The sequence below is a fragment of the Ictidomys tridecemlineatus genome, chromosome 10, assembly GCF_052094955.1.
Source record: "Ictidomys tridecemlineatus isolate mIctTri1 chromosome 10, mIctTri1.hap1, whole genome shotgun sequence".
Lineage (NCBI taxonomy): Eukaryota > Metazoa > Chordata > Mammalia > Rodentia > Sciuridae > Ictidomys > Ictidomys tridecemlineatus.
Window position 1 is genome coordinate 26302771 of NC_135486.1, and position 22222 is coordinate 26324992.

Genomic DNA, 22222 nt, shown 5'->3' on the forward strand with positions numbered 1-22222 from the left:
CCAATGTCACCCTCATTCCAAAACCAGGCAAAGACACATCAAAGAAATAAAACTTCAGATAAATATCTCTAATGAACATAGATGGATAACAGGAATATATCTCAACATCATAAAAGCTATCTATGATAAGCCTAAGCCCCAGGCCAACATCATTTGAAATGGAGAAACAGTAAAGGCATTTCCTCTAAAAACTGGAACAAGACAGGGATGCCCTCTTTCACCACTTCTATTTAACATAGTTCTTGAAACACTGGTCAGAGGAATTAGATGAAAGAAATTAAAGGGATACAGATAGGAAAGGAAGAACTCAAATTAGCACTATTTGCCTATGATTCTTCTATACCTAGAAGATCCAAAAAACTCCACCAGAAAACTAGTAAAATGAATTCAGCAAAGTACCAGGATACAAAATCAATTCCCATAAATCAAATGCATTTCTGTATATTGGTGACAAATCCTCTGAAAGGGAAATGAGAAAAACTATCCTGTTTACAATAGCCTCAAAAAAAGAATAAAATACTTGAGAATCAAATTTAACAAAGGAGGTACAAGACCTTTACAATGAAAACTATAGAACGCTAAAGAAAGAAATTAAAGAAGACCTTAGAAGACGGAAAGATCTATCTTGTTCTTGGATAGGCAGAATTAATGTTGTCAAAATGATCATACTACCAAAAGTACTATACAGATTTAATGCAATTCTAATCATAATCCCAATGATACTCCTCATAGAAATAGAAAAAGAAGTCATGAAATTCATCTGGAAAAATAATAGCAAAAGCAATCCTTAGAAAGAAGAGTGAAGCAGGTGGCATCACTATACCAGAACTTAAACTTAAACTATACTACAGAGTAATAGTAACAAAAGCAGCATGGTATTGGCACCAAAGCAGACCAATGGTACAGAATAGAGAACACAGAATCATATGATTACAGTTATATTAGACAAAGGCGCCAAAAATATACATTGGAGAAAAGATGGCTTCTTCAACAAATGTTGCTGGGAAAACTGGAAATCTATATGCACCAAATGAAATTAAATCCCTATCTCTCACCATGCACAAAACTTAACTCAAAATGGATCAAGGACCTAGGAATTAAACCAGAGACTCTGCATCTAATAGAAGAAATCCCACACGTTTCTCTGGTGAATGTGAAATATGGTCTGTTTGAACATTGCAACAATGGGGGAAATCACCATTTTACAAGATTACACAATGGTTTGATAACTAAAATCATTTTAGTTATCTGAGCTTCTACCTTATCCCACACCCAAGTCTTCTCTTCCAGAATAAACACTGCAGTGTTTTAAAATTTCATCTGAATTGTCTCTCACAGTCCCTGTACTATGCAGTGTTCTGACCTACTTCTTAAACTAACGTATTAATAGTGGAGTCAATACATCCAAAATGTTCAGGCCACAAAGGACTGCTTACATTGGCTGATAAAGTGATAGAATGGAAGGTAAAAAGAAAAGGCAAGTTTCAGTACTTTTAGTACAGAAAATCTATTCATGTCAACCTATGTAAGAAAAATTACCTACACAATCTTAAAAACTTAAGTCAATAAATTAGTGAAATATAACGTAATAAGTAAAGTATATATAATTAAAGAATGACAAATCCTGTCAAATTTTGGTCTGCTAAAACAAGAGTATTATTAAATTTAAACATTAACTTAATGTTTACCTTCAGAAATACTTGTTTTTACAGTGAAGTCATCCGGAGTTAATATAAAATTTAGCCACCAAGTGAATCCTTGTTCCTGTTTTTCCTTCCAGCGCTCATCATAAAACATGTTTTTTGCAGCAAATGGCATTGGGTGTCTAGGAATATCTAAGAATACAACTAGATTATTACATATAAAAGTTTCTAGTAAATTACTGTACAATATATAGAAAAATAACTTTTTTTTAAACTAGTGAAACCATAATAAAAAAACTGAACAATATTTGCTTTTCACTACTTGCTGCAAAGACTTGAAAACATTTTGGGTATGAAATGTGATCAAGCAAAATGATAGGGAATAAAACAAAATTCCCTGATTATTTAAAAATCCTAACCTACCATGAAGCAATTTCTGTAAAATCTGATAGAATACCTTAATTATAATTTGCATACACACTTTAAAAATTCTTCAAGGCCTTTATTCAAATTTTTAAAAAAATTCATTTCCATTTGAAATGAAATTGATGCTTCATTCCATGTCACTTTTTCGATTAAATATAATAAACTATATTTTCAGTTTAAATATAATAAGTACTTACCTGCTTTTAATGGTTTTATGAAGGTCAAATTAGACTGTGCCACAGCAACAATGGGTTTTATCCTTTTGTTTGTTTTAGAAATAGGCGTTTTGAATGCCATTGAATCTAAAATATATTAGAAAACAAAATTAATAGCATTAAAAAATAAAATTCCCAAAGTTGGTAGCTCATTTAAAATTAAAAGTATGGGTTCTTCATAATCATATTCATTTAGCAAGTACTTAATAATTACTATGCTTCACATACTAATATTACGAACTTAGTGGTCAATGAAATCAACATCTAGAATGTACAAACCAAAAAACCACATTTAATTTTTGTCTACAGAAGTTACTGTCCAGATTTAACCACAATTGACTGTGTGCATATATTCCAGACTGTGTTAGGTACAGGGAAAATACAGAATAGAAAGATAATTGTCACAGCCTATAGGCAGTTAAGTCTAATACAGAAAAAGTTTAAAGGGGGCATAAAAGACCTTCTGGATGAAAATATACATGTGCTAACTCCTAAAATGAATATTAAGCACAAGGGATATGGCTTGCTGACAAAACTATAACAATGATACAACGAAGAATAAACACAAATAAGAAATTACATAAAAGAAGATGGAAGAGGGAGGGAAGAGTTCAACAATATTAGTAATAGTGGCAGCTAATAATTGAATATACTATGCCAAGAGCTATTAAGTATCAATCTTTCCTCATATAATTATCGCAATAAATCTATGAACAGTACTATAATTATCCAAAATTTACATAATTAGGATTCTAGGGCTTAGAGGTCACATAAGTTAGGAAGCAGCAGGGGTTTGAACCTGGGTAGTCAAGTTCTAGAGCCTGCACTATTAACAAGTTTGAAGTACCCTCTATTTCAGTGACAGATTTTATTTCGAGAAATAACACCTTCATCTTTATTTTTGAAAATAATATAAGCAAGAAAATGAATGGGGTTATGACTAAAGATAAAAAACTACAAGGTAGTTATTAGCCAAGTTAGATATGATAAAACAATTTTTAACAAAAGTAGGAAACAGAGCAGATTTGTTTTAATAGTCGAAACAATAAGTCTTAATACCAACTCACTAGGAAAGTGGTGAAGAATGAGAACAGACTGATTACCAAGTATGTAGCTTACATGATTAATAAATAGCAAGTAATTATAAAGGAAAAGGCAATAAAATTCATAGTAGCAAATATCTATAGGAGTAGCAGTTCACTCTATCAAAAGCAGGTTTCATACCAGCATATTCTGCTACTAAATGTAAGCATCTTTCCTAATTAGAGCAAACTATAGCCCATGTGTAAAATCCAGCACAATCTTCTTTTGTATGTTCTATAAGCAAAGAATAGTTTTTACGTTTGTAAATGAATGGGGGGAAATGAAGTGAATATTATTTGATGACATAAAAACTACATGAAATTCAAATTTCAGTGCCTATAAATAAAAAATTATTAGAACACAGGCACATTGTTAATGGCAGAGCTAAATAGTTGTGATAGAAATATGGCCTGCATAGCCAAAAATATTATCTGAACTATGAAAGAAAAAGGGGCTGGGGTTGTAGTAGGCAAGTGAAAGAGCATTTGCCTAGCATATGTGAAGCCCTGGGTTCGATCCTCAACACTACATAAAAACAAATAAATAAGATAAAGGTATTTAAAAAGTTATTTTTAAAAAAATCCAAAAAAAAAAAAAAAAAAAAAGGCTGCTTACTCTTGTTTTAGAGGAATCTCAAATCTATACCTATTATGAAGATAAGGAACATGATCAAGTTATAACATTTATTGTTATAATTTTCTTTTTATTTGAACATTTAAAACATAATAGGGAGACTCACTTTGCAACCTTCAACAAGCTAGTCCCTCTGCATTGAAATCATTTTATTCATTAGGAAGCCTGCATTAGTACCTTATCACATTTTTTGCCATTCATACAACATCTCTGCTTCTATGCTTCAATAATTCCCTGGGCAGAGCTTAATCATTAAAACTGGGAGTAGCTTGAGGATACAAATTATATTTTTTCCCTGGGAAAACAGAGCCTAAACAATGTATGAACACTTAATATATGCTTTATTAAGGGGCCTCATTAGTGTTAAAGAAATATATCTGGAGAATTGTTTGTCAGAAGAGAAAGAAGCTAGAGCAGCTCTTAGTGAATTACTGGCTCTTCTATGGGCTCATATATCAGATACCAAATATGTACAGTTCTCTCTAAACCTAACAAAGAGGTTCAACCACGGACCTCAAAAACAGGTACGGGTTTGAGTGTCAAAAATTCAGTGATCTTTGTTCATTCATTCATTCACGAATTCATTCTGTTCATCATTTGTTGTATACCTTGCAGAAGACCAAAATGGATATGTTTCTTAGAATCAAATAATTTGTTATTGGATCAGAACATATCTACAAAAAACAGTAAAGCAAGAAATAGAATTAACAGGTTCAAGATGTCACATAAGCTGTAATTAGTTTCTAAGGGAATATAATTAGAGGGAAATTCATTAGAGAACAGTATTAACAAAAGTACTTGAAATAAAGGATTGAATTAATGAGAGAAAAACAGATATGAATGTTAGTAAGAGGATACACAGACAGAATGGTGAATAAAGATATCTGGCTAGATAAACAGAGATCCTATAACTGATGACCTAAAATGGCAGAATAATAATTTTGTAAATCATCTGATAACAGTAAAGCACCATTGGAGTTTCCTGAGCAAGGAAGAAAAACGCCACATAGTGGAAAATTAGAAGAGTTGTTAGCTTTTCTTCCATTTAAACCCCAATAAGAATGGTGAAAAAAAAAAAACATTTATGTTGTAGCTAGGTAAACCTAAGTTTAAACTGTGACTCTAAATATTTGGTAGCGTTTGAGAACCTGGGTCAAGTCACTGTTTTGAACATGATACGGTGATAAGTGAACTAAATAAAAAGGTCATTCTAGTTAGAGAAAACAACAAACTGCAAATACCCTGAGGACAGAGCATATTTGAAGTTTCAAGGACTACAAGGAAGCCAAAGTGGTAAAAAACAGTGAGCAAGGGAAAGAGAAAAGTAAGAGGCTGGAAAGTCAAAAGGTCATAATATTGATGTTATAGGGACCTGTAAACCATTGTAGGAATTTTGGCTTTCATTGCAACAGGAAGTAAGAATTTTAAAAGTAGTATGTGGGTATGCAGATTATGGAAAAGTCAAGGGTGAAAGCAAGGAGATCTGTTTGCACATCCTGCAATGACAAAGACTGGCCCAAATGGTGCCATTCAATGGTGAGTGAGAAGTGATCAGATTATGATTATATTTGAAAGAAAGAGAAAATTTGTTGGTGGACTGAGTTTAGAATCAGATCTGCATTTGAGTTTATAAAGAAAGGATGAGAGAGAAACACAAATTAGGACAATTCCACAGCTTTGGGCCTCACTATTGAGAAATAATAGATGAGATCATTAAGAGAATGAGTAAAAATATAAAAATGTTTAATGACTAGCCCTCTGTAATCCAAAGTGTAAGGGTAATAAGAAACTTCCCACAAAGAAAACTGAAAGGGAGCAGTCAATGAAGAAGGAAGAAAACCAGGAGAATGAGAATGGCAAGATAAAATGTTCCAAGAAGATAGAGGTTCAAGGTTCCAAACTGTTTACAAATAGTTCAAGATGAAGATTGAGAATAGCCAGGCATGGTGGTGCACGCCTATAATGCCAGCACTTTGGGAGGCTAAGGAAGGAGGATCATGAGTTCAAAGCCAGCCTCATCAACTAAGGGAGACCCTAAACAACTTGGCCAGACCCTCCAAATAAAATACAGGAAAGGGCTGAGGCTCAGTGGTTAAATGTACCAGGGTTCAATCCCCAATACAAAAAAAAAAAAAGATTGAGAAATAATCACTGGATTTACAGTGTGGAACTCACTGACCATTTATCCCTTCAGCCTATGCTCTATGCTTATGTTGCTTACATTTTCTTTTAAGCAAAACTCCTTAATAGAGTCAATGTTCCCTTTGTGATCATTCACTGAGTTATATACTGATTTGTATAATTTTTGCATATAGATTATACTTAATTAAAAGTTATTTTCTGAAGTAAAACATCATTTTGAAAGGAGCTTTATTAGTTATTTCCAATTCATCACCTAAAATTGTTGAATCCACTTCAATCAGTTTTTGCTATTTTATTGAAACTTTTCTTGTTAAGGTCGATTATAATGGGTTTATTGGATGTAATCCTTAATAAATAGAGAAGCATCTATATTTCTACTCCCTCAGTGAAATAGGAAACGGGTCATTAGCTTGGATGAGGATCACAGAACTGACATTACCTGGGGTAGAACCCCAGCTTTATCACTGACTGACTGTAAAATGGGCAAATTACTCAAGTCTCAATGTACCTATTTGTAAAATTGTGCTATGGGTAAAAATAACATTTACTGCACATGAATGTCATAAATATTAAAAGAGGTAATAGTAAGGCACTCACAACTAGGTCTGACACATAAAAGAACTCAGTAAATGTCAGCTACTATTATCAATCATGAGACAGGAGGAAAGAGAAGTTTCAGGAGAAAAAGGTGAGGTACCCTATAGCAAAGTTAATAAGCCAGGAAAATACAGCCATAAAAAGAGTTCAGGGATTACTTGGGGTTTGTAGTAATAAAGAACAACCAAGCAAGGTTCAGGCATAGAGTAGGCAAAGTTAGACTGAAATACAGTTGGAATTTATGGCATGGACAATGAAGGGAAGGAAGGAAGGGGAAGTGCTTATGTTGAACCATGGAATTCAAGCTGAATTAGGAAAGATAGATAGGTCAGAGATGAGGGCCATGGAAACAGTGGTGGATTAAAGAACTGTATGTGTACAGCGGGGTATAAACAATGTTGAAGTTGGGTTCTAGAGGAAATGTGGAACTTATAGAGATAGTAACTGGAGATTAAGATGCTTTTAGGAGAGCATGACCTAAGGAGGTTGGAACTAAATTCCCAGAGTATTAGAAAGACATTGGAAAATGATTTTGAAATCATATAGTAGTAGTTTTAGAAAAAGTATAATAAGCAAGATTCAAAATTTTGAGAGTGAATCATTCTCTGCATCAAGAGAGGACAGAGGTGAGGAAGTCTGAAAAATGAGCTTTAAGCTATTTTGTTATTTTCTTTTTGCTTGTTTTTAAGGGAGAGAGGGGATATTAGTTTGGAAATAGATAAAAAATAAAAAGTAGATATTAGAAGATTCCAGCAGGAGCTCCAAAATCATAAAAGTAGGAGAGAATGCAGACAGAACTTGAGAGGGTTATAATGAAAGCACTGTTGTCAAGAGAAGGTCAGGCTGCAACAGGGTAACAAGGTAGGAGAATGTTTGCAAAGAAGTGCTAATGAAGAACAGTGAGTCCAAAGGATATAGAAGGATTTACAGAATAGGAGAAAGAAAACAAATTATCTGGTAAAAATACATAGTGTGGGTTACTTTCCTGCTTGGATCTTGATTGTCAGAAGAGGTATTTTGGGTTAAAAGTGTGATGGGATTAATCCTATCTGCTTCTGAGGCAGTGTGATAAAGCTGTGAATACTAGAAAAGGAAAAATATTCTTCTCTAAGAAATGGAGAACTCTAGGGACCTATCTTCATTTCCAATTAGTGGATGGGCAGAGGCGAAGACAGAGTAAGCTCATCAGGAGCACAGGACATGAATAGGTCTTTCAAACAATCTTTCCAATGGTAGTATTCGGGCCAGGAACTTCACTGGGCCTTCTAGTTAGGGCGTGGACTAAGGCAAGACATGTCAAATACTTTCTTAGGTTGTAAAACTTAAGGAGGTACCAAAAATATCAAATTGAGATAAATATTTGGATATAATATTTTTTAAAAAACAGAATTATTGCAGAAAATTCATGAGTAAAATATCAAAAGTTTGGGCTGGGGTTGTGATTCAGTGGGAGAGTGCTTGCCTCACACATGTGAGGCATTGGGTTCAATTCTCAAGACCACATAAAAATAAATAAAAAACAAATAAAAGTATTGTGTCCATCTACAACTAAAAAATAAATAAATAAAATTTTAAAAAATATCCAAAGTTTAACAGACAAGATTGCAATAATTTCAGAAATTAGTCCCACACTATTTGTTCTGTCTTCCACTGAGCAATCTGACAAATGAAAAGTACAAGTTAATATAAGCTTATCAATAGCAGATTCATGGGGCTGGGGATGTGGCTCAAGCGGTAGCGCGCTCGCCTGGCATGCATGCGGCCCGGGTTCGATCCTCAGCACCACATACCAACAAAGATGTTGTGTCTGCCGAGAACTAAAAAATAAATATTAAAAAATTCTCTCTTTCCTCTCTCACTTTCTCTTTAAATAAAAAAAATAAAGTAACACAAATCTTATAATTAAAAAAAAAAAATAGCAGATTCACTAAACCAAAACAGAAAATACACTAGAGATTTTATAAGTAATACTCACCAGTTTTCTTCTTAAGGCTTAATTTCTCTCTGTTGCTAGTACGTTTTGAGATTGGTGTTGTCATCTTTATTTTTTTAACAGTTGATGTTTTCGATTCCAAGGGAGAAAAGTGGATTCTTTTGATTTTGGGTGTATCCATATGTTCTATAATAGCAACCTTCACATTTGTATCTTCCATGTTTCCATCACTTTTTCTTTTACAAGCAACTAAAGCTGTCGTTGAATTAGTTACTTCACTTTTATAACACTTAGGTTTACTTAATACTGAATCGATAATTGGAAGATGAGAATGTAAAGCTTCTGTTTCTTTGGAGTGATCTATTACTTTTTCACATTCACCTACTCTACTGTTGAGGCATCTTTTTGCTTTTGGTTTATTAATCTCAGCTTGATTTTCTCTGGCAATGGTGGTCTTCCTTTTAATAACTGTGTTAGAAAGTATGGGGCGTCTCTTATGTTGCTTATTATGGCTATAACGAGAAACATCCTGAATTGCAGAAAATTTAGGGTGAATTTGTTTTCTAAAATTGTAGTAACTTGACTTCACTTCTATAGGATTTAGTTCTTCAAAATTAGGCTTGGGTGTTTTTGAACCCTGATATTCAGGACTACATGGCAAAACTTCATTTTTTCTCCACTGCTGAGGAGACCGGGCAATCTGAGAATTTTCATTTGATAATGATAATATTTTACATGTTTGCTGAGAGGTATATATATGTGCCATGTTATCTTTTACAAATTGATTTGGGGATAAAACAGGATTAACTGAATCTGACTCTAGATCCTGATTTGCTCCATAATTATCATTTACAAAAGAATCTGGACTTAAAATTGTTCTGTAAATTTCATGTATACTTTTGGATTCCAAATTCACAGACTCTGAATTATCTTTTTTAAGTGTATCTGATGAAAGAAATGACGTTAACCCTACTTCATTATTAGCTGTATGACTATTATTTACAAAAGAATCTGGACTTAGAAAATTTGCTTGACTTTGCATAATGTTCAAAGTTGAAGAACAGTTTGGGGTCAGAATAAGTTTACTATTCTCCTCACTTTGAAAGGAAGTTTTAGTTATGACTTCCTCATTAAAATTAAAATCTTTTGAAATGGTGGCATCTTCTACTTTTAACTGTTCCTCATTTTCACATGCAAGAAGAGATGAGTAGGTAGTAGACCGACGTACAGAAAGTGGCAAGCAAATTTCACCATGACATTCTTGGAAAGCAGGGCTAATAGGTGATATAGGTATTTTATGTTCTTCAAGGGTTAAAGAACTATTTTCTGTTGGAGAACAGGCTTCATTAATAGCCAGATTTTCACATGCCTGTAGTGGGCTCCTAATTCTGTCAACTTTTTGAGAAACACAAAATGTTTTGTTAACATTTTGATCATTTGAAATCTTTTTGTTATAACTTGAAGAGGCTGAATTTTTCTTTTTATTAATGGTATTCCAAAGACTCCTCTGTAAAAACAAACAAAATATACTGATGAAATTAAAAACCATTGAATATTATTTTAATAAACAATTTATACATGTTACTCAGGCTTGTCATCAAAATAATTTTTACACATTATGAAACATTTCTTGGAGTAAATTATAGAATGATTAAACTATTACCTTTTTCTTTTTCTGCTCTTCTGCATTTCCTAGCAATATGGCTTGGTGTTTCAGAACATCATTTACAAGAAATGTCACAATCTCTCTTATTCGGCCTTCTTTCAATGGTGTCCAGTTAACAGAAATAACTAGTTTTTCTTTAGGCTACAATCAAAAGAATACATTTTAAATGATTATGACAATATAATTAAAATAATCAAAGCATACCATACAGCAACTATTATTCATGAACACTCTAAAATCCTAAAAGCATTTGGTAAGTCAAATATATTTTTCCCACCTGATCTGCTCATTTCATTATAATGAAAATAGTCACCAGCACTAAGAGGGTTCATAACAACATAAAACTATAATAAAATCCAACTGGATGAGGGCTGGGTGTCCTGGCTCAGTGGTAGACCTCTTGCCTTGCATGTGTGAAGCACAAGGTTCAGTTCTCAACACTACATGTAAATCCATTGACAACTAAAAAATAAAAAAAAAAATCTAACTGGATGAAAGCAATAGAATAGTCTCCAGATCATTTTAATTGAGTGGCTTTAAAAAAAAATTGAAATGTCTACTCCTTTATCATGTGCAGTACTTTTATTTCAAATATAATGGTCCTGTATTATAAAGATTTTGTGGAAAAAGAAACATAAAGATGATCAACTAAATTTCCTCTTTCTCACAAACTCCTCTACAGTCCACATCATAAAATTGATCTTTGTTAAACAATCTGTATGTTTCAGGAACAATTGCAGGTATTTCATACAACTGGTTAACTATGAAGTGACCAATGTCTAGAAACTTTGTCAAAGTCATACCACTAATAATTAGAACCCAAGTAGTCTGGCTCCAGAGTTTAGACTTTAACATCTATCTACACCATACAGCCTGTCCAATAGAATCTGCCAAACCCTGACATGACAAAACAACAATAACAAACAAAACCTTGGTTGTTTGTCAGAGGAAAAAAACCAGTTTTTTGTTTGAAAAGTAAATCTATATAACATCATAAGCAGTTTGTTTTAGAAAATACAAATACAGAATCTTTACTGTGTAAAACAATTTACTCTGAAAAACAAGAACTTTACTTCTACATTATAACAACAACAACAACAACAACAAAAAAGTAAAAGTATCACTATACAGAACAGAAATCCAACTTTCCATAGGAAGAAAAGCAGTCATTTATAAACAAGACCAGCCAGGTTCTGAAGTGCAGATGAGCAGTGACACAGAAGGCAATGGACCTCAGATTTGAATTACTACTGCCTTATGAAGTGGTTATTAGCCATCTAGACTCCCTCAGTTAATGATTTCATGCTTTCCAAGGATCTACTCAATTAAAAGGACACATCAGTCAAAATAAGAACCAAATTTTCTGTTTTGTGGTGATGAGAATGGGACTAGTACTTTGGCCAAAGCAGGCTGTAAAAGCTATGTGGGAGGTTCTTGAAACAAATGTCATAAAATTAAATTGAATGCACTCTTAGTGCCAACTATTAGTTTAAAAACACCAAAAGTATTTAAAAATACCCGGAGCATATTTTTATATGCTTTTTTTTTTTGCATAAAGTTTACTTAGAATGTTGTTAAAGATAAGTAGGCATGCCTTGATGCACTGTCACCGCCCAAGTAAATGAGTGCCCTAACATTATATATGTGCGTGGAAAACTGTGTGTCAAGGGCCACCACACTCTCCCTTCATTCTCTGAGGGTATTTTTGTCATTCCTTTCCCAAGCTTCATCCCTACGGAGGAAGGCGGCGGGAAGGACAGGGTAGAAAGCGCAGCCCAAGGCACGCCCCGCCCCACGACATACCTGCAACACGAAACAACGCTGAGACACGCTGAAGCCCAGGTCCGCGGCCGGGAAGTGGGAGATCTCCACCTCAGCCACCTCCTCGTTAGGGTTGTGCAGGACCAGGGGCAGCGTCCGCGAGGCGCCCAGGCGGACATCTCCGAAGCAGAGGAAAGGGGACCTGCAGAAGTGGCTGAGAGACAGCGTCGGCGGGGAAGCCGCCTCCTCCTGGGCCGCTGGTTCCCGCCGCCCCGCCGGCGGCCGGCGTTCCGTAGGGCTCAGCTCCCAGCAGGTTCGCCCCACTCGCCGGTTCGCCATGGCAGCCTCAGACCCCGACCCGGCCTCCTTCCCTACCCTCTACCAGGCTGCTCCGGAGCAGGGACCTCCGACCGACGCTGACCGCTTCACCGCGCGGCCGTGGAAATGGTCGGAGCGAATTTACCCCGCTTTGCTTTCCAGAAGCCGACACCCTAGAAATAAAAAGGGTACCAACCCCACAAACTCGCAAACTCAAGTCACGGAGCAAAACTAGACTTGCCTTTTGCCTCCGTTTAAATTTTTCGCCTCCGCCAATGGGCACCTCCGCGCTCCGCCCACAACACCAGGGAGCCAATCAATGAGCAGCAGCTTCTGGCCAATGAAACCGCAGCGCCTCGTTTAAATGATTGCATGGGACCCGCCAGTCGTTCTTTTCTGAGGAAAAGAAACGCACAGGTTTAGGATTGAAATTGCCTTTAGAGTTTGTAAACAGGTTATGATAAGGGGAAGATAGTAACAGCATTTCCACAGTAAAAGTAGGAATCATTGCGGTTGCGCGGCACAACTATAGATAAAACCGTTGAGGGGGCAAAATAGTTTGTCACTCCACTCATCTGATCCACCACGCCCAGAATTACATCGATGAACTTTACTTCCGCGGTTTTCTGGGCTGAATTGGAAAAATATAAAGACAATTAAATTGACAGTTTAGTAAACATGCTTATTTTAGTGGCTGGCCATTGCAGAAGCTCACTACATGTACACTCTGTTTCTTACCTCCAGATACTGGGAGCAATACTAGATAAATAAAAGCTAAGACTCCCAATAATCCATAAATGATAGTTTGGATAGAAAATTCTCTTGACAAACAACCACTGATTTTTATATTTTTATAATAATGATTTTAGCTCACATATTACTGTATGTCAGGAACAGTTTCAAACCCTTTACATAATTATCTCAAACTTAAATCCTACAAGATATCTCATGGGACATAATTATCATTATTTGCATTTTATAGATGAGGACTATAGAGCATACAGCTAATTAGAAAGTAGCAAGCCAGGATATGTATCCCTAGTTTGGCCACAGTCTTGCTTTTACCCTCTAAAATGTACTGCCTCTAAAGGCAGCAGAAACTTAAAAAAAAAACAGTAATAATGTATAGATGTATGGTTACACAAAATCTATAGAAAGAAAAGACTGAGAGGAAAAACAAAATGAGGAAGATAATGTGTGAAATTATGTTCATGACACCACATTTGACCTGAGTTTGAACAATTACCTTAATATGTAAACAAAGTTGTTCAGAAGGCTGGTGCTGTGACTCAGTGGTAGAGTGCTTGCCTAGCATGTGTGAGGCACCGGGTTCAAATCTCAGCACCACTAAATTAAATGAATAAAATAAAGATCCATCAACATGTAAAAAAAATGTCCAGAGGATTTTTTAAAATCCTACAGTACTGATGCACAATTAATAAAAATGCTAATATGAATTACAATTATTTTCAAATGCATTATATATATATATATATGTTACTTATTACTGTGAATGTTACTTATTAAATTAGTATTGCAAATAAATCCTCCTTATATTAAGACACTCAAATTTTGGCTTCAACTCAATGTGTTAATAGCACAATTTTTCATATTTACTCTATGCTTCATGAGTTTCTCATAAAGCAACACTGTTGGCTTATATTTAAAAAAAATTAGAATGAACTGTACTGAATATTTTTTACTTGCCTCTTCCTTTCTACTCTCCAATCTTTTCCATTCTGCATTTTGCTTTAATATGCTAATCTTTATTGGCTAAACCAATAGGTTTTCTCACTTTGTGGTTTCTCATTTGCCTCAGAAGAGGAAGGTGAGAGTACTTCTCTTTCCTAATTGCTCCTCCATGTGTTAGCTGACTTTCTCAACATTAAACCTCACACATAGCTTTAGAGGTACCCTTTCCAGATGGGAATTTCCCTTCACAACTTGGACCTGAGGGTCAGAATACCATTTTATTACTAGTCCTAAGGTATTGCACTATCACTTATGATGTCCTTAGATCTGGTCACGTGTTTGCAAATAGTCCCTTTATTAAAATTTCCTTGAATTATACTAAATTGGAGTAGAGAACTTTGTGACCCTGATTGATACAATAGTGGCTTCAAGGAATTCTACAATTGAGTTGATCATATTTGAAGAGCTCAGGCATAACCTCTTCTAGGGGAAAACATCATGATAGTCTGAGGTATGTGGTGGAATCATGATTATTCAAATTATTGCTGATGGGAACATGAAATGTAGTATATATGGAGAGCAATTCATTCAAATATCAAGTGGCAGTGACATCTAGTTGCTATGCCAACACTTTATAAATGATTATAAAGATTATAGTGTTACTTAGTTTTGTCTGGCTACCCTAGAGAGCATAGGTAGGGAATAAGATGAAAATCTATGAAACAAACAGCTAAGAACATTTTCTGAAAACAAGAGGCATCTATGAAACTCTGAAGAAGTCCCTCACTATCTGTATTCTTAAGGAAAATATGGTCAAGAATTAAACACAAATATCTGATAGTAAATCCAAGGATTGGATAACAAATTTAACAACACTATTTAAATGCTCTACAGTGGGCCTGGGGATGTGGCTCAAGCGGTAGCGTGCTCGCCTGGCATGCGTGCGACCCGGGTTAGATCCTCAGCACCACATACAAACAAAGATGTTGTGTCTGCCAAGAACTGAAAAATAAATATTAAAAAAATCTCTAAAAAAATAAAATAAAATAAATGCTCTACAGTGTTAATTCTTTTAGACTAGGTAAAAGGTTTTATGGAGAAGGAGGATTTCCTTGGGAATGGGTATGATGACTATCATATTTTGGATCTGGAATGTTCATCCAACAGTCCATGAGATAGAGACATGGTCCCCAGTGAGGAGCTACTGGGAAGTAGTGGAACCTGTAAGATATGGTGTTTTGTGGGAGGTATTCAGGTCATTGGGGAGCATGCCCCTTAAAAGGAATAGTGGGACTCCCACCTCTCTCTTCCTGTCTTTTGCTCACTGATCATGAGCTGAGTTGTTTTGCTCTACCACATATTCCTGCCATGAAGTGTGACCACAGGCCCAAAGAAACAGGGCCAATTGTTCAAGGACTGGAACCTTAAAAAAAAAAAACTGAGCCAAAATAATCCTATTCTCTTTTTATATCTCACAATATATTATGGTGGCAGAAGGCTGACTAACAGTGACATTTGGAGAATTGACAAGGCTGAGAACTGTAAACCTCTTTATTTCTGTAAACTTCCCTTTCCAGCACAGGCAGCCCCCTTCACCCTATGTCAATTTGAGGGCTTCCTTATTTTCTAAGAATTGCACCTGGAGCAGGAACTCACAAAGTCAATGTCAATTTTCAGCATTTTCCCCTCCCCATGATCACTTATTAACTCAGATTGCAAAAAATAAAACATGGGCAGAAAAAGTAAATGTGACAACTACTGTAAGAGGAAATAACCTGTACTGCATACTAAAAGAGTTACAAGATTTTGATAATCTAAAGTGGATTATAATGGTATTAAGCCAAGGGGACAAATCTTAAGAAACAATCAGAAATAATTGTCATGGGTACACTTTGCCATTTAATGCATTGGAACAATAGTTTTACAGGTTGGCTTTACTACTTGCGATTCATTAATTGAAAGTTGAACTCAGTAGTGGTTTACAGTGAGTTATCTACCTATTTTATTTTGTAGAATAAAAATTCCAAAGGTTTAGGAACATGGAAATGTTGCAGAACATCTATAAGTGCAACCTAGCCACCCCTAAACATACATATTCCCCCCACCTCAGAATCCTTCCTTCAACTGAGGCTTTAAGAAATGCATTGCTGTGAGACTCGAGCATTCTTGAAAACACATATGAAGAATAGCATCCTGTTCTCTATATGACAGAAATGATAATAGAGGATGCTACAATGAAAACAGCCTCTCTGATCTTCAAGCGGATGATAGGACCCACAAGTGGCCAAGACTTGTTGGTACTTAACACAGCAGGTGTGATAGAACTTACCATAATATGCCAAGGTCTAAATGGTAGAGGTATGGATTTGTGGCAGTAGCTAATTGATAGAAAATCCCTAGAAATAAGATAAGCAGTGGATTATGCTGCTGCTTGAAATATAAATGTGTGTGTGTGTGTGTGTGTGTGTGTGTAAATTACAACATCTATGAAGGAAAAACTGAAATTAGTATTGTGGCGATTTAGAACCTCTTGCCCAGACACAAACTACTTGACTAAGGAAAGGTCTTGCACCTATGAGAAAGAACCATTCAAAATGAATATAAGTATATGTCCTAAATCATCATTTAAACTTTCCTGAGAGAGAACTGCAGCCATTTATCAATGTGACTATGGATGGAGGAGAGAGGAATAACCAGACTGTGCACTGGTTATGAAGTGATGGCTCTATCTTTCTGATACACTTCAAAAAACTTAAATGCTACCATGGACCAGAGCTCATAGAAGGAGCTTCTAGACATCAGGAGATAAATAGCATCTAGGCCTGAGTCTGTTTCACAGAGTGTCCATTGGATCCATCTAGCTCCAGAATAAAACTGGGAATAGTTCCTGACAGCATTTTTAAGCTGGGTCTTAAATCCAAGAAGCAAGGGATATTATGATAGTCAAATAGAAGCTTCTGACCATGCCTCCTCTTCCTTCCTTCTAATCCAGAGATTATTGTCAAGACTTGAGGGATGTTGGACTAGTGATTACATCCATATAGCCCCTACCTTGCTAATTTTGCCAGTGAAAAAGCTAGATGGGTTACTGTCCAGGAAAATATTTTTTTGCCCTGTTCACTCAGTACAGAAAACATGAAGCAGTTTGTATTTAAGTGTTTGTATAATACTAACACTATCTTAGGCCAGGTGGTAAGAGAGAAACTATGGCAAAGCTCAGGATTCCACTGCATCAATAAAGTATCCAAGTATCTAGTGGTCTAGGACATGTCAGGATATCCCCTCTAAAGAAAGAGGCAGCTGCTATACATTTGTTTCATTTGGAAGGCCTCTTTTGGAGGCACTGCATATCTTATTAGGGCATGTCTCACCAATCCATTTATCTAGTGAACTTTTTTTTTTTTTTTTAATTGGGTACTGGAGCAAGGCCTCTGCAGCAGGTCCACACTGCAATATATCCTCCCTTGCTAACTGTGAAATGTGGCATTGCAGGAAGCCGTCAATGAAATACATGAGGACCTTCTCTCAGCATGGAAGCCAGGGAGGGATAGGCCTGGCATTGGGAACTTCGCATGGCTCTCCCAAGGCACGTGACTTTTCCCTTCACTCTGCTAGAAAGATTCCTCATAGTACCAATAGAGATGGGCATAACCTATTAGAAACTAAAAAGCCCACCTTTTTTTGGGAAAATAACAGTCTGTAGAATCTCTTTGATGTTTCCCCGATATAAATAAAACGGCCCAGGCTCCATTTTGTCAGAAGTTCCATCCGTCTGGTCAGCTTGCCCATCCTGCCCCCACTTTAAAACTGCTTTCTGTATTCTTTTTTTTTTTTTTTTTTCCACAATTGTAGTTTTCCTAGTTTTTATTTCTCAGCCCATTCCAGTGAGGGGAACCCCATTTGCACTGCCTGCGCGGGACATGGCATAAAAGGCTTAAGAGTCCAAGACAATCATGGATATGGAATAGAAGCTCTGGGAAATTTCCATAGATGTATCATGGCACAAAATTTTAGATTTGCCAATAAAGTTATGCCTTCTCTGCAAACATCTGCTATTTGAAAAACAGATCTTAGTTTTGCTACTAGATTATGATAGAGACTGAATATGTACTCATAGGATAAAAGGAATTTTGTGATCCAAACTGCCTATTGCCAACTATCACCTAACACAGGATCAGCAAACTAAGTCCTGAGGCCCAAGTCTGGCCCATTGTTCTCTTGTAATAGGTTTATTGGAACACAGTCATGCCAATTAATTTACATATTGTATATAATTCTTCTACACTACACTGGCAGAATAGTCGTGACAGAAATCATATGGCCTGCATGACCAAAAATATTTAGCTTCTAGTCTTTTACAAAGAAGTTTGCTGACCTAAAATCGATTTAACAAGCAACATTCCATTATCAAGCAAAAATGACACATACCCCCTCAGATCTACACAGGCCTTAAAAACACACAAGCTACGCAAACAAGTGACTGAAGATTTCTATAATATATATCTTCTACTACTTTTCTGCCTCTCAAACTATGCCTAGGTAAAATTGGAGATTTCATGAAGAAAGCAAAAACTCTGGTTTATGGAGAGATCTCTAGGGTTGATCGGATGAGAACAAAGCTATATTATAGCTTCCCCTTAGGTATGGATGAAACATACTCTTTGAGAATGTTTTAGTAGTCTACTTCATAAGGAAGACAGTCTAAGGATTTATGCAGATTCCTGGGTAATAGCTAATGGGTTGGTTAACTGGACAAAGTTTTAGAAAAATCAATATGGAAAATTGGTGTCAAGACAGTCTGAAGAGAAGCGTGTAAAAAGGCCTGCCAAAATAAGTACAGGATGTTAAAATTAAGTTGCATGTAAATGCCTATCAGAAAACATCCATGGCAGGCAAGGAGATTAAGAACCAGGTAAAAACAATAACCTTGTCCTGTGGATGTCAGAATCTTTCCTAAGGAAGGAATCCATTTGCTTATTCATCGAACCCACTTACCCTGTGGCCATAGTAGCATGGGCAGAGACCAAGAATAACTTCACACATGGTCTACCCTTACCAACGCTTATGTGAAAGGCCACTGTTGAGTGCCCAACCTAACAAAGATCAATGCTAACTTCCCCCAAATTACTTCAAATTCCAGTGGCACCAGGCAACTTCCTATGGCATGTTGTTACACTAAACCTTTTATGGTAGGGGCAATATTTTTTCTCTCTGAATATACATGGTGGTACTAACTGCCATTATCCAAGGATTTATAGAGAGCTGCATCTATAACCAATGAATCTGTGATGGTTTTCAAAATATCTCAAAAGTTCCTTTCTACTCCTTACTTCAAGAGGGAAAGTTTGTGTCCCATGCACATGGACTAGAACTAGTGACTCACAATATACTGCAGAAGTGACGCAATATCATTTCCAAGATTAGGTTAGGAAAAGATTGAGCTTAAATCCTAGGTATACTCTCTTTTTTTTGGATTGCTTTCTGATAGGGTGTGTGTGAAGAGTTGGGTGTGGGGGTTGGAGTCAGCTGCCATATCATTAAGCAGCCCTGTGGGGAGGCCACATAGTGAGGAACTTAAGCCAATGGCCACATAAGTGAGCTTGGAAGTATAGCTATTCTGTTAAGAGTGCAACCCTGATTAACAGTTTGCCTTCAACTTCATTAAAGACCCTGAGCCAAAATCACCCAGCTAAGCCTCATCTAGATTCCTGACTCTCAGAACTGTGAGGCAATAAATGTCTGTTGTTTTAAGCCACTAGGTTTGGTATCATTTGCTAGACAGCAATTAAATATTACATACAATGTTGCCTATCATCAGCAAACTCACTTTGCAGAAATGGGACTCATGCCTAGAGAATTTACTAGTCTTGTAACACTGAAAAGCTGCTGCCTTGATAGAATTTATGGTCTATCAACAAAAGGCTGTTAAGGGGCCAGATGGAGCCAATGGTTTGTAAGGCTGGGGTACTGTCCTCTGGCATACAGTTTATGCCTTTAACCAGCAATCATTTCTCTGATGACCAGAATGTAGAGTTCTGTTTGTGAGGGGTTTAAGAGGTCAGAGTCTCCACTGTCACTATTATACAGAATAACTGATTTAATTAATAGAATGTTGCTACACTTCATAGATTTCTCTCCAAAATAAACACCATAAAGCAGAGCACAGTGAGAACCTGAAATAAGATTACAAGTTTTTTTTTTTTTTTAAAGAGTGAGAGAGGAGAGAGTGAGAGAGAGAGAATTTTTAATATCTATTTTTTTTTTAGTTCTCGGCGGACACAACATCTTTGTTGGTATGTGGTGCTGAGGATCGAACCCGGGCCGCACGCATGGCAGGCAAGCGCGCTACCGCTTGAGCCACATCCCCAGCCCCAAGATTACAAGTTTTGAGGACAGCCTTGGCAAGGCAGAAAGACCAGTATAAAAATCAAAAAGGGCTAGGATATAGCTGAGTGGTAAAGTGCCTCTGAGTTCAATGATCAGCACACAAAAACAAAACAAAGTGCAATATGACTACTTCAAACAAAACAGTCATTATTAATATTTGAATTTAGACACTTATGAATCATTGGATTGTTTGAGGTTTACACATTTAATATTTAAATTTTATATTTAAATATTTAATATTTAAATTTTTAAAAAATTTAAAATGATATGTAATTTTTAAGAAATAAAAGTGTGCCCCAAGTAGTTGGTTTTCCATTTGCTCATGGTCTTTGAATTCAGTTTTACAGAGGCATGCAGAGTACTGCATTTTCCATGATGTGGAAATATAATTCAATAAAACCTAGGTATACTTTATTAGGATCAAAGAACTTTCTGTTTATTTTAAATATCAAAATAACACAAAGAACTAATTCAATATACAAGACATTTCCTATTCTTCACAGAGAACTGAATTTTTCTATAAAGACATTATACTTAAGAAACATGAGACAAACAAAATATCTATTAAACTCACATTTTATACAGTTGACAATCATGAATTTTGATATTTCAGATTTTCTTTGTAATTTTTCTTGAAAGCATCCTTAATTAAAAACAAAAATTATTATTTGAGACTGAAAACAAGTCCAAAACCACTTCTATTTTAATGTACATCATAAATCCCCTTAATTAGAACATTTATTACACAACATGGAGCAGTTAAATATCCAGATTTGTAATTTTTTTTTTTTTGGCAGCCACACTCATCAACGGTTATTACAGTTTTAGCTATAGGGATAAGAGTGATTGTTGAAAGGAATAAAATTTTTATAATTACTTCATAGCACAGTGTACATTGTCCAACTTTAATGCAAGCACAGGTAGCAAGCAGAGGCTTAATAATGAGATGTGCACATGCTCTTTATTCAAAACACGCTTCTGAATCCCCAACAGTAATGCAAATACTGAATTTTTTTAACCTACTTTGAAAAAAAATAAAGGTTAGGTTCATCTTTGATAACTTCTATGCTCTGAATATAATCCTTAATTTCTCTTTATAGAAATGGCTGCAGAGACTAAATTTTAATTATTTGGGGATTGTTCAAGTCATAGACTTAAGATCAATACACAGCAAGTTGAAACATGAAGAGTAAGCAAAATGTAAGTACTCTCTCTCTACAAAAACTTTCTTGCTCCCATTCTCCACACAATCTAATCCTATTATTTCTATCTTACTAATGCTACTTTCAAAGAGAAAGAGCAGAAAGCATGCTAATGATAGGGGGAAAGCATTTTAGGTAAAAAAAAAAAAAATTCAGAGGAAATAAAGGAACACCCTAAAACACTATGGACTATAGCAAGGGAAATGTGCAAAGAGTAGGATCTATAAAATTGCCTAGTTCCTAGAAATTGAATAGAAAATTATTCTCACATTATCCATCATTCACTAATAGCAAGTAATATTTACTATTACACTACTCAAAGTTTTAGAAACTTGTTATTGTTCCTTATTAAAAAGAATACATTTTATTTTCATTTAAAATTTGGCACTAAGTCTTAGAATATCCAAATATGACTTTAAAAATCCTGATTTTTCCTGAGTTCATCAACTCAAGTTATATATCGGTTGGGATATTGCTGCTTCTAATGGGAATCTTATCTCAAACCATCACCTCTTGTTCAGATT

General features: G+C 35.6%; 1 protein-coding gene across 2 annotated transcripts in view; it reads right to left on the minus strand.

Moving 5' to 3' along the window:
- The window catches only part of Aspm (assembly factor for spindle microtubules), a 58394-nt gene extending 36235 nt beyond the window's left edge, over positions 1 to 22159 (minus strand). For both annotated transcript variants that reach the window (XM_078022525.1, XM_078022524.1), the window contains exons 1-6: positions 21071 to 22159; positions 12142 to 13764; positions 10336 to 10479; positions 8715 to 10179; positions 2267 to 2371; positions 1689 to 1835 (exon numbers count right to left, since the gene is read on the minus strand). In XM_078022525.1, coding sequence (XP_077878651.1) covers positions 1689 to 1835; positions 2267 to 2371; positions 8715 to 10179; positions 10336 to 10479; positions 12142 to 12438 — 2158 coding nt within the window. In that variant the 5' untranslated portion in view covers positions 12439 to 13764; positions 21071 to 22159. The remainder of the gene's footprint in view (positions 1 to 1688; positions 1836 to 2266; positions 2372 to 8714; positions 10180 to 10335; positions 10480 to 12141; positions 13765 to 21070) is intronic.
- Positions 22160 to 22222: the final 63 nt, after the last annotated feature.